The 13,020-nt window shown below is 43.2% G+C and overlaps 1 protein-coding gene across 1 annotated transcript in view; it reads left to right on the top strand.

Moving 5' to 3' along the window:
• The window catches only part of LOC124596428 (nose resistant to fluoxetine protein 6-like), a 183,020-nt gene that overhangs the window by 79,799 nt on the left and 90,201 nt on the right, over positions 1-13,020 (top strand). Inside the window, exon 4 of the mRNA XM_047135560.1 lies at positions 8,667-8,884. Coding sequence (XP_046991516.1) covers positions 8,667-8,884 — 218 coding nt within the window. The remainder of the gene's footprint in view (positions 1-8,666; positions 8,885-13,020) is intronic.

The raw sequence follows: 13,020 nt of genomic DNA, 5'->3' as shown, positions 1-13,020 counted from the left end.
AAACTGAAGCTGCTGATAATAGGGAAGTCTGCTAAGCCTAGAGCTTTATAAAATATCACTGCTTCTGCACTGTCTGTTATATATTTCCTCCAAAAATCTACTTGGATGGACAAAAATATTTTTAAGAATGATTTTTCGAAGATTTTGTTCCGGAGGCCGAAAGATAAGTAAAAAAGAAGTGCTTGCCTTCCAAGGCAATCTTAACGCTTGACGACGCTGGTTCACACCCTGATGAGAAAGAATTTCAATATGACCATTTTTAAACAAACTACGATCAAGTACGTAGTTTAATTGCTAGCCGATTCATGGTCTGAAATAAAAGCGTGACACTAATAAAAGTCTCGGAACCAGATTTTACAGAATGAAATCGATACCTACAGTACAGACGAAGATGACCTTCCCATTAGCAGAACTGACGAAAGAGCTTGCTGGATGTGAAAATGCGAATGCGAGTGATGTTTCAGAATGGATGAACAGTCCGAAGTGACCGATGCTGCAATTGTTGAAATGGTTAGTGAACCCACTGAAGAAAGTGACGACAAGGAATTGCCTGAAAAACCTGTACCAGTGATCACTCACTAGACATGGCATTGCATTATGTTGAGAAGCAAGTGGAAGCTACTCCATGACACCATTCTTCTTGGAAGATGGGGCGACATTGCTGCTAAAAATTTTAAAACAAAGGACTATGGACAATTTCTTTAAAATGTAAGTTATATTTTTGCAACTTGGAAATGTGTACCCATATATGTACATATAACAGGCATGTTGGTTGATTGGTTGGTTGGTTGATTTGGGGGAGGGGACCAAATGGCGAGGTCATCAGTCCCATTGGATTAGGGAAGGAAATCGGCCATGCCCTGTCAAAGGAACCATCCTAGCATTTGCCTGAAGCAATTTAGGGAAATCACAGAAACCTAAATCAGGATGGCAGAACACAGGTTTGAGCTGTCATCCTCCTGATTGTGTGTCCAGTGTGCTAACCACTGCGCCATCTCACTCGGTAACAGATATGTACTATATTGTTTTTATTTACTTTTTAATCATTATTGTTCTCATTAAACATTTATTCATGATTTACCCATTGAGTAGTCTTAGTTCTGGGTAAAGTACTGACAATGGTGAGTGCTTACTTCAATTCTATAACATATTAGTGAACCCAACAATGCTTCACAATTGCTAAATGTTTGTGGGAATGGGAAATATGTCCTAATCTCCTTCTCCCCTTCTCCCTGTCCATCTCCTCTTCTCCCCTCTCTTTGCCCATTTCCTCCTCTTCTCCCCTCTCTTTGTTCATCTCCTCTTCATCCCCTCTCTCTGCCCATCTCGGCCCCCACCATTCTCTTCTTCCACCTCCTCTCCCCCCTCTCTGTCAATCTCCTCCTTCCATCTCTATATGTCCATTTCCAAACCCTCCCCTTCCTCTGCCCCTCCCCCTCCCTGTCTCTGACCTTGAATCTTGTGTATTGTTGTCATTAATAAAACCCTGATAGGGAACTGAAGTCACTTAAAATGAATAGGTAACTCAGTTGCAATCATTGGTGTAAGGAGAATGAAATTTCTAATGCTCCTGGGTCTGTGATGGAAGAAGCTTCATTGACAGTATGTCACATAGTTTTAATCTGTGAGAGGATAGGCATTTCCCATTTCTGGTGGCTCCCATCAGCCATTGCATCAAGTTTCAAATTAGTCTGTGGCTTGTATGGTGTACGAAGTTTTGAATGTTTTCCCCTTCTGTAGTAGTATTTTACTCATAAGCTGGTAAGCCATAAATACATCTTTCACATTTTTTGTTAAAAATGACTCTCAGGAAGAAAATGAAACATTTCGTCACTGTGTATACAGCTTTTGTTCAAAATTATATGTAAGGAGAAAGAATAGGTATACATGAAATTTTTGCATACAAAATTTCCTGTTTATATAGTAATATTTATATACCGTACATGCTAAAACATATAGCATATGTCTGTGTGTACCTTTGCTAGAATATTGTATAAAAATTTGAAGAAAATTGGTCAAAAACGTTTTGAGATTTTTGGTAATATTGTTACTCAATGACTTATCTTCATGTATCAATATAGATAAGTTATGAATTTGCCAAAGTTTTTTGCCAGTAGTTCTGAAACCAATCCCTTGACACAGATAAGAAGTAATTTTATGAGGTACTACTTCTTGGAAGCTGTGCTCAAGCAGTTTACCAAGCACTGTTGTAAACAAATTATTGTTATTCTAATAAAGCATTTAATAGGTTTTATTGTTATTATTTCTACAATCTTAGGCATCCATGACTTGTTAAGGGCTTGTTAAGAGTGTGGGAGGGGACGGGGGACGGGGGGGGGGGGGGGGGGGGGGGAGATGAGAGATACCAAGGAGAGGGGTGGTCATTAATTAACTGTGACCCTCTCCAGAATCTAGCTCTGGATCCAAACCTGGTGCCAGTTATTCACATTTAAAGGTAAAGCTGTCCCCAGCATGAAGGCTGGTGTGGACACCACCGTGCCTTCTGGGTGTGGTTCTACTGGAGATGGTATGGCCCTGTCTTCTTCTGATGCTGGAGTTAGTTTACCCAGCCAGTTATAGGGGGACCTAAAGTTTTATCTGGGGTCCAAGAGATGGTGAAACTTGACGTTTTTCACATTAACAAACCATTGTCATGGGTGAAATATTCTTAATTTATTTCAGGTTCATGAAAATGTTTGTAAAGCTTTTACAGTGACTGGAGCACATTTCTAAACAACACAGTAATTATTCTTTTCTGCTTGAATGAACCATTATGAAGGTGGGCTCATGCCAGAAACACCTCAGGACAGAAGTGGCAAAGTTGTCTCTGCTGACTTGTAGGGTTCTACTTAACTATGATCAAAAATACATCTTGTGTAGAAAAGAATGGCATATTCCAGCAACTGTGCCATTTTACTTCAGGTAAAAGTGAACTAGTGTGAAAATGTTAGGTGCTTTACTTTTTATTTATATTACGTATGTTAGATTTGTGGCATCGATAGGTCACATCAACCACATAAAGCATGATCTTTGAACTCTTAACTGCGCTGACGAGCTGCCATGTTAATTTTCCAGTCAGCCTTTGTACCTTGTACAGTGTACAAGCGTATCTTTCTTTGTGCTGAAATATACATTTATGGGACATTTATGGGAACAGTTTGTTGTGTATACAGTTATCCATATTCCCGTTTCCCATATTGGTGACCCCAAAGTTTCTATGCCTTCCACAACTTCTGCACCATCTGTGTGGAATTAACAGGTTTTACATTCGACACCATGGCTGCCTAACCCAACCTTTTACACGATGATTTGGAGGTTCAGTTACTACTACCAGGCCACTCCAATTCCCTGCCAACAGTTGTTTCGCCACTAACAGACAGTGATTCATGATCTCCAACGAAGTTAACCTCAAACTTTGCATTTCTACAACAGCCAAGTGTTACGCCGTTTCCTCAAACAATGGACTCAGGTTTTCTGTCGCTGGACTGTGCACCCCAGCATGTGAAAGGTGAAGTGGATGATTTCCAAAATCGTGTAATGATCGATCGTTCGTGTAGTGTTCAAAGGGACCCAAATTCGCACACATGCTTTGATCCTCTACGTCCGAAAATGTTGGTTACAGTAGTGCCATGTGCAATGCCGCCATTCGTGCAAAATGCACACACGGTCAACTGCTATCAAGCTATGCCAGTTTTGCCTTCCTCACAATTTAATGATGGACATTTTTATACATCAAGTTTGCCAGGCTCAACCACCAGATCTGTTGCCCAGTTTCTTGACCACATGTGTTTGAGCGCACCTGACGGCATTTCACAATCCATGAATGTTGTACCATAACAATGTGACCGCCAGCAGGTTTCACCAGTGATTTATGGTCCTACCACATGGGGTACATTTCGAAAATGCACAGAAAACTCTCGGTGTTGCCACACCAAGTACCAAACCACCCCTCACATACCCCCACCCCTCCCCCTCACTCGCAGGGTGCCTGATTCTGACCATACAGCCACTCGCTCCTTCCGCAGTACCGTCTGCATCTGCCGCACTGGCGTTCTGCGTCTTTTCCGAGGTGGACAATAGAAGTACTGTGCCTTTAACCTCCGGTCCAGTTTACAGGCCTACCTCATGCGCCACTCATCCATTCGTTCTCACGGTACCGACCGTACCTGCTGTGTCGTGCTTCCATGACTCATCAGGGACATTGCAAACGCCCGTTGTTTGGGACGTGTTTGCTAGTAATTACAGGACAGCCTATCCTACCACGGGACAGCAGGCCTTCCAATATACACTGAAGCCACCCTCGTCCCTCCCCCCCTCTCCCCCTGGCCCTCTGCCGAAGCTACCTCCTTTATATGAGGACAACCCCGTTTTAAGGTTCATGCTTTTGGAGCACCTTTTCGAGTTACATCAGGTGACCGACGACAACACTAAATTTCTATGTCTCATCATGCACCTCCATGACCACTCAGATTTAATTTGTGACCTCCTCCTTTCGCCATCACCACCACCAAAATACAAGCTCATCAAGAAGACAATATTGTACCGACTCGGCTGCTTGATACAGGAATTAATAATCAAGATCCTGTAGGAGGAACACCTGGGGTACCGCACTCCGTCACAACTCTGACGCCACCTTCAGCTACTTGTGAGTGAACACACGATGCCGGACATTACCCTGTGGGCGGTATGGTGTGCCAAGTTACCTACCGACCTGCAGATACACCTGCTACTGCACTCCTTCAAGTCCATTGACTCTTGCCTTCGCATCGCAGATCAGCTGTATGCACTACTGCAACAAAAACAACCAGTACACCTCTCACCGCTGGTTGGCACTACACCGCCTGTTTACTGGCCGTGTGCAAGCAGAGACAGAGCTCGTTCTGCCTCCACACCATCTACACCACCGGGCAGTACTCGTCCTCTCTCCCCTCTTTCCAAGCACTCAAGAATCGCACACGTACCATACGTCCCGGTTTATATTCCGGAACAGATCAAAGAGGGCAAACCTCCTCCGCTGTCACAATCACCACTACCGCCACATCTGGCTCATCCGTACTGTTGGTACCACAAGATTTTCGGGGATGAGGCCAAGAAGTGCAGATTACCTTTCCAGCACCCAAATGCCGACCGCAGGATCTAAAACATGCCGAGTCCTGTGGGAAACTTCACAGGTGTCCTCAAATATTGCACTCTGTCCTCTTGGCCGAGCGGTCATTCATATGTGACCGACATTTTGTCACGGCTTGTTTTCCTAGTTGACACAAGCACTGACATGTCCATCATACCTACATCATTGGCTCCTCCTGTTTTTTCACCAATGAAGTCGCTTCTACGCACTGTCAACGCATCATCATTACAAACTGTTGGCTCTGCTAAAGTTATGGTGCATCTATCTCTTCTACATTTCCCGTGGACTTTTTACATTGCTGACGTTGACGAACCAATTATCGGTATGGATATCTTGTCCCATTACAAACTCTCCCCAAACATAGTCCAAGGTTGTGCTACACCACCCTTCTGACACTCATTTACCATACTCAGGCACTTATGCTCATCATTCCGTTTCTGTCATGACTTGTGATTTGGTTCACCAGTGCTCCACCCTCGCAAACAAAATTGTGACCTGCGTCACTAATCTACTCTCAGAGTATGACGGAGCTCATCACGGCTCGTACCTCACTGCTGCAACTGCAGTACACAGTTCCTTTACCTGATCGACCTTCATCAGCAGACACCAGCATGGACACTCATCAGGTTAGTTCAAAAACATTCACTGTGTGTGATGATTTGTGTTCAATGACCTCTGCACCACCCAAGCACGCACCCACTACGTGCAGTGCCTCGTGTTTCAAACGGTGTCTCTAACAACAGTCGCTCGCGCAGCATGACTACGACCACTACTCAGGCAGCTGCCCCCCTTGTTGATAAACATTCCCCTCTCCCGTGCACCAGCCAAGCAACTTTGTGGCCATTGCTGTCCCTCGCACTATGCCGGCGCCTCTCTTGCCCACGCTGGTTGCCCGAGACAAAGTTAACAACAGAGAGTCGCTGCGCACCCCATTCCGCTCCGTGCTGTGCACACAGCCGACCTCTCCAAACAAGCACACGCTATGCTCACATTATAGGCATGTGACTTTCGTGCTGCCTTTTCCCACTTGCGCTAACGGCTACGCCTCATCGCGCCCCACTCATCCCAAAACTTCATGTCAAGATGTTACTTAGCCTCGTGTGTAGTTCTCAGTCTCTTCCATCACTGACGGAATGACCCACAAGATAATTATGACTGCCGGCCCTCCTATTGGGCACAAGGTTAGACACCTCAATTCCATTAAGTTGTGCGCAGCCCGGCAGCAAATTAACGAACTTCTGGAGGCAGGAATTCTACAGCCATCAGACAGCAACTGGTCTTCACTGATTCACCTCGTCACCAAACACAATGGTTCTTTTAGAATGTGTGGTGATTACAGATGCTTAAACGCTCATATTGTCATGGAAAATTACCCAATGCTGAACATAAACGATTTCACCCATATGTTATTGGGTGCCACAATCTTCAGTTTGATTGACGGTAAACGTGTCTATCACCAGGTTCCCATAGCGCCGGAAGACATTCCAAAGACTGCTATCACACGCCGCTTGGTTTGTTCCAATACAACTTCATGCCATTTGGGCTTAAAGAATGCGGCACAAACATGGCAACATTTCATTGACTCAGTCTTACAACAGTTCGAGTTCTGCTTTGCATACCTGGATGACATCCTCATTTTAAGCAAGTCGACTGAGGACCGCAAAGATCATGTATCCCAGGTCTTCCAGACCTTGAACTCCAACAGTGTCAAAGTCAACAAAGATAAATTCCAATTGTGTCAGTCTTCTGTGACATTTTTGAGTTATACCGTCTCCACGGACGGAATACAGCCTCCCAAATCCCGCGTGCAGGCTATCACGTCATTGCCACCCCTGGCTACGTACAAAGAACTCTGACATTTCCTGGGAACTAACAATTACTACCGCCGACATCTACCTTCTGCCACTGCCGTGCAGGCCCAGCTGATGGACTCGCTGTCCGGCAAACAGACTTTGGGCCTTAAATATGTCTGCTTGTGTCTGTATATGTGTGGATGGATATGAGTGTGTGTGCGAGTGTATACCCGTCCTTTTTTCCCCCTGAGGTAAGTCTTTCTGCTCCCGGGATTGGAATGACTCCTTACCCTCTCCCTTAAAACCCACTTCCTTTCGTCTTTCCCTCTCCTTCCCTCTTTCCTGATGAGGCAACAGTTTGTTGCGAAAGCTTGAATTTTGTGTGTATGTTTGTGTTTGTTTGTGTGTCTGTCGACCTGCCAGCACTTTCATTTGGTAAGTCACATCATCTTTGTTTTTTTTATATATATATATATATATATATATATATATATATATATATATATATATATATATTTTGTGAAAGCTCCTATGTATATTTGATGTGTTATTTCATATTATCCAGACTGTAAGCCTAATGACCTGTCGTATGTTACAAGTACGTATCTGTACAAAAGGTAATTTACGGGACCAATTAAAATCACAGTCACTACCTAATCTCTTTAAAGCAGAACCATTGCTGTCTATATGATGTCTATTTCTTTCAGTTGTTCTTTAGACCACTGTGTTGCTTGGCTGATTACTGTTGGGGGACAGTCAGAAAATGCACCACCACTCTTGAACATAGAACTTCATGCTCTTTACACAACACTTCACTTCATGCAGTCATATCAAAGTCCCTTACTGTCTCATACCATTAATTAAACAATCCATTGTGGCATATTCAGTTATATTCCACTTTTAATCAATAAGAAAGTCTATTAGTTATACTCAATAACTTCCCGACAGTGTTGGACTCCCTTAGATCAAAGCAAATCCCATTTAATCCTTTCTATAGGTGCCAATAATTCTCTCCCACTAAGCTGGATTCTAATTCCATGTGCTCTAAAGTGCCCATCACTGTTTCTGTTTGAAGTGTGTCAAGTGAGTGTAATAAGTACCCTGCAATTGTCATTCCTTAAACATTTTTAATGTTATTTCTTTGACTTTCCTGGTGATTTGGTGTCATCTCGTGAAATCAGGTGTACTGCCAGTGGTCTGCGTCTTCCCAACACAATATTTCAACATCATAACACCTGATGATGATGCTGAGTTATGACATCGAAATATTGTGTTGGGAAGACGCAGACCAGCTTCAGTACACCTGATTCCGTGAGATGTTTTAATGTTCTTCAACCTCTCTATGTATCAGCCTTCTTGCAAACTTCTCAGGAACGATCTGTAAAGATTGCTTCAGTATTATCATGTACACAAGACACAACAAGAATCTCTAAACATTCACATATGGGCACATTATGCATTAACTGCTTTAGAATTTTATAACTTGGCTATAATTAATTGCAATTGATTTTACAAGTACTTTAATAAATTTTAAATATGTGACAAAGTGGGAAATAAAGTCATGTTCTTATGGTCAAGCCACTGCACTGGGAAGTCAGAAGTAATGGCAGGTGCATATGGATAATTTGGAGTTCATAGAACTAAATATCTTTTGTGCTTGTAATTAAACCACAGTAGACTTGTATAATGACTTCTTGCTCTGTCATGCAGCAGGGTGAAATTTCAGTCCCTGGTTTCTTTTTCAGGACACAGGCGATGAGAGAAAAATTCGCCGGGACCGCATCTCGTGGGCATTGTGTGTCCCATCCACATGCTCTGCAACAGAGGTCCAGGTGGCAATGGGTGCTGTGCTCCGTGAGGTGGGGCCCCCTCTTGGTGCCAGCCTGGAGGTTGTGCTGGACCGTGACAGCTGCACATCCCAACTTGAGCAGCCCACTCTGCGTCCAGCGCACATCACTTTCATGTATGTCTCAAACCAGCTACACACAAATAGTGCTACAAGTGTGGGGGAAGAGAGACAGAGAGAGAGAGGGGGGGGGGGGGAGAAAGGGAGGGAGAGAGAGAGAGAGAGAGAGAGAGAGAGAGAGAGAGAGAGAGAGAGAGAGAGACAGAGAAATGAAGAGAGAGAGAGAGAGAGAGAGAGAAAGATAAATATGTTCCCAGCTTCATAGCAAAGCTCTGTTAGTGTGGTTGGACTGAACCAGTGGTAGACAGCACAAATTCTGAAAAAGCTAGAAATTTTTGTTCCTTCTAACAATTTTGGTAAACATTTTTGGAAACAGTGATCAATAGAGTATTATATTTTAACTGTGATCAAGACAACTTTAGTTAAAATTTGTTACTTCTGTTTCCTGGAAAAATGAGGGACTGTTTTGATGTATGCCAGATTATGTATCTATGTCCTGGGTTGAATCCCAATTCTCAGGCTACATGCGGACATTGGCTTCCATCATTTCTCTTCTTTTTCTCATCTGAATCAACAGTACTTCGCTCTTAGTGGACTCACCACAAACACCTTTCTAAAACAGCTACATTTACAACACACTGCTCACTCTTTACAGAGTAAAGGGGCCCACCATAAGGGAACTGTTTATTATTTAAATTGTCCCCTAGGATGAACACCTAGGGGACTTCCCAGCTAATAAATCCAAGATTTTCACCAAGTGTAATGTTCCATTAACTTTTGTAAATTATATAAAACCAAGGTTAATGTTAACTTCCCATTATATGAAGGACATTAGATGTGTGATGCTAGCTCAGTCTACAAACAATTTGAAGAAAGGATCAACAGTGACTGTGTTGAGGAAATTCATTGTTCAGTGAAATGATTTACTAATACTATAGAAAACTCACATCATAATAGCCAGACAGGGATGTCTGTTTTTCTTGAATAAGAACTCAAGGCATTTTAACCAGTAATCTTCCTCATCTGTTTGCACTGTAGATCAGAGATCAGATTAGTTTGGGAGATTCTCAATCTAATAAAACTTATCATATAATTATTGCTCCATTCTTGTTCTGGTCATGGTGGCTACATACATTCCAATATTAAGCAGTACCATTGCCAGTGTGGAACTATGGTAATATTACAAATGGAGCCAGAGTCCATGATAATGATAGCATTACCAGCTTATTATGCACTCCCCACTGAACACCATTCCCAAAAGTTAATATGATGCAAATATGTCCTGTGCCGCACTTCCACGATTACCACCTGTGTATGAAAAATTCTTTATCTAAATGGGCTGACACTAATCATACCCATTCAGACTGGAATTATGCCAAGTGAGTTCAACAGAGATTTTGTTAATTATCAGTTATGTAAATGGCAAGTTCAATACACTAACTGAGGCAGTTTGATTGATGAACCGGTATAAGCTATGAGTGGCACAGTGAAAGTCTTCTGAAAAACTCATGTCCATTAGTGTGAAACACATTAGTGCCAAATCTTTCACTCACTTCACTTGTGGAAGAGTCTTAAGAATTCTCGGTTCACTACAATTTCAGCAGCTCTCATGGAGTAAGCTTGTATCTATGTATTGTGGGATTTTTTGATGATGTGACTCAACTGCAAAGTTTGCAACATAATGAGTGGTAATGCTAACTAATCGATCATAGCAGGTAAATGTTTATTTTGAGATCTGCAATGAGGTTTCCCCCCCCCCCCCCCCCTCCCCCCCGCCCACCATCTGAAACACTATATGTAACCTTCTTTGGAATCTAGTTTGATAATAAGTTAATAGTGGATTGACAATATGAATTAGGATAGATTACTGCTCACCAAATAGAAGGGGCATTTATTAGCAGACAGAAACATTTGATAGTAGACTGTTAGATTTTGAGGTGTCAGACAAATTCCTCCATCAGACCAAAAAACTTGCACATACACGATTCATACATACATGTCCACTGTCATTTCTGGGTATGGTGGCCCCACTGTGGTGAGTAATGATTTTGGCTGTTGTGAGTAGTGGGGGCACAGAAGACATAAGGGCTGGGGAGGGTAAAGGATAGCAGGGTGGGGATGGGGTGAAGATTCTGTAGTGCTGCCTGTAGGAGTGTGCGGGAGCATAGGGACAGGATGGGATTGCAGTGCTGGTGAGAGAAGGGACAGAAGCAGATGAAGGGGAAAAGAACTTTGCAGGTGAGCCAGTGGGACAGAAAGTGTGTAAAAGTCTCATATGAGAGCAGGGAAGGAGGTACAGATAGAGGCAAGTGGAGTACAGGCTATACTGAAAGCCGAGATGAGGAAATTCACATGAACAAAGGATAATTCCACCTGTGCAGTTCATGAAAGCTTATGTTGATGGGAAGGATACAGATGGCACAGGCTGTGGTCCATCTTCCTCTTGGCTATTTTGCTGGTGGCAAGTGGACAGATACTTGTTTAGTGACATGCCCATGTAGATTGCCACAGAGTGGTTGCATCTAAGTTGATAGTATTGTAGCCTACAATACAAATGGATACTAAACAGTTGACTTGTCTATTGAAAAAAACACAAGAAGGCACAAAATACAATAACAGGGAAGTGACAACAACCACAAGCGATACTAAATCAGTAGCAATATCCTAGCCCAGGATAGCATTGCATATCCATAACATAACCAACAGTGAAGTCCAAACAGTGTAGCGTCTCAATATGTTGTGTGTGTTCTGGGAGGATGATAGTGAACAGCATGACAAAGAATGATGATTCCTCAGATAGTCTGTGAATATACATTTATTGCAGCATCTCCATGCAAACATCAAGTCCCACATCAGACAGTAATAACAGAAATGATCATTCTTGATCAGAGGTAAGTATAATTCCAAGTCCAAAGAAATATTGGTCCAATAATCACTGTAATCACAACTACACAGTACCACTAAGTCCCCAGGAATATTGGTGGTAGCTGCTGGGCAGCATAGCAGAACAATACATATAGTGCTGACTCGGTTTGTAACACTCCGGTTTAATCTTCTGACTTATCCCGCTCGATCGAGATCTGATAGCAGCCCAAAACAGGTATTAATTAATGTGACCGTGTACCTAATGGGGCTGGCAATCGGATTGGACTGCTACGGAGTTGTTACATTCCATTTTGTCCTTCTCGAATGCTGTAGTAATGAATGACTGGTGCCAAGAAGAACAACAACACAGCTTCATTAATCAACGAACTATATTCATCACAAAAACACCAAAAGGAAGGAGACAGCCACTGCCTTCGTCGTACAGAATTAATAACGGCTAATCACAGCACAGGCCTCTTCGTTATTTATTATCGTCACACGTAATTTCAATCACTGTAATCCAACACTGCAATCCAACACTGCAATCCAGATGATGTCGGCGCGGTAGACGCGTAATTACAAATATCGGCACAAAAATATCACTGAATCACACTAGTAATTATACTTGTTCACTTTCCCGTATATTTCTAACACCAAAGGGGTTAAACCGTGGCGATGGCCACCCCCTTTGTCGGTACGGCTTTGCATTACGGCCACCGGCCGCCCCACGGCCCAGCCCGCAGCCTGGGTCCCACTCTACTCTACTCTCTCAACACTCGCTCTCGCTCTCGCAACCCGACACACACTATCGATTGTTTGTCCTGTCGACCTGTGCTGTCGAAAAACTTATAGTAAGGGCCTGCGGACCCCTTACAGGTTGAAGCTCCAACAGATGGTATGCAACAAGCAGCCAGCATAAGTGGCCTAGAGCAGAGCTGCAACTGCAACTGCCTGCTGGAGAATGCATCATGGCTTACGTACACTGCAGGGGAGGAATGTTCTTGGGCTCTTGATGACTACACGACCTGCAGATGCAAGTTGGTCCATTTGATAGTTGCACTGATGTAGTTTCTCTAAGTACTGCCTACAACTGATGATGGTTGTTACTGGTGGCACCTGCTAGCATTGATCCTGTAAGCAGAATGTTTATAATCTGCATCACATCCAAAAATGTGACTTATTTGATAGGCACTAAACAGTCCTCGCCAAGGGCTAGCAAGCTGCAAGCAGGCATCATGCCAGAAGCAAGAGTGACCAACTATGTGGGAGACTAGCCTTGCATACTTTACAGATAGACTACATGACTGCTTTCAAAAGTGGTCCTGCCT

This window comes from Schistocerca americana, chromosome 2 (genome assembly GCF_021461395.2).
Source record: "Schistocerca americana isolate TAMUIC-IGC-003095 chromosome 2, iqSchAmer2.1, whole genome shotgun sequence".
Taxonomy (NCBI): Eukaryota; Metazoa; Arthropoda; class Insecta; order Orthoptera; family Acrididae; genus Schistocerca; species Schistocerca americana.
Note: the sequence above shows the minus strand (reverse complement) of the source record. Positions and strands in the feature narration are given on the sequence as shown.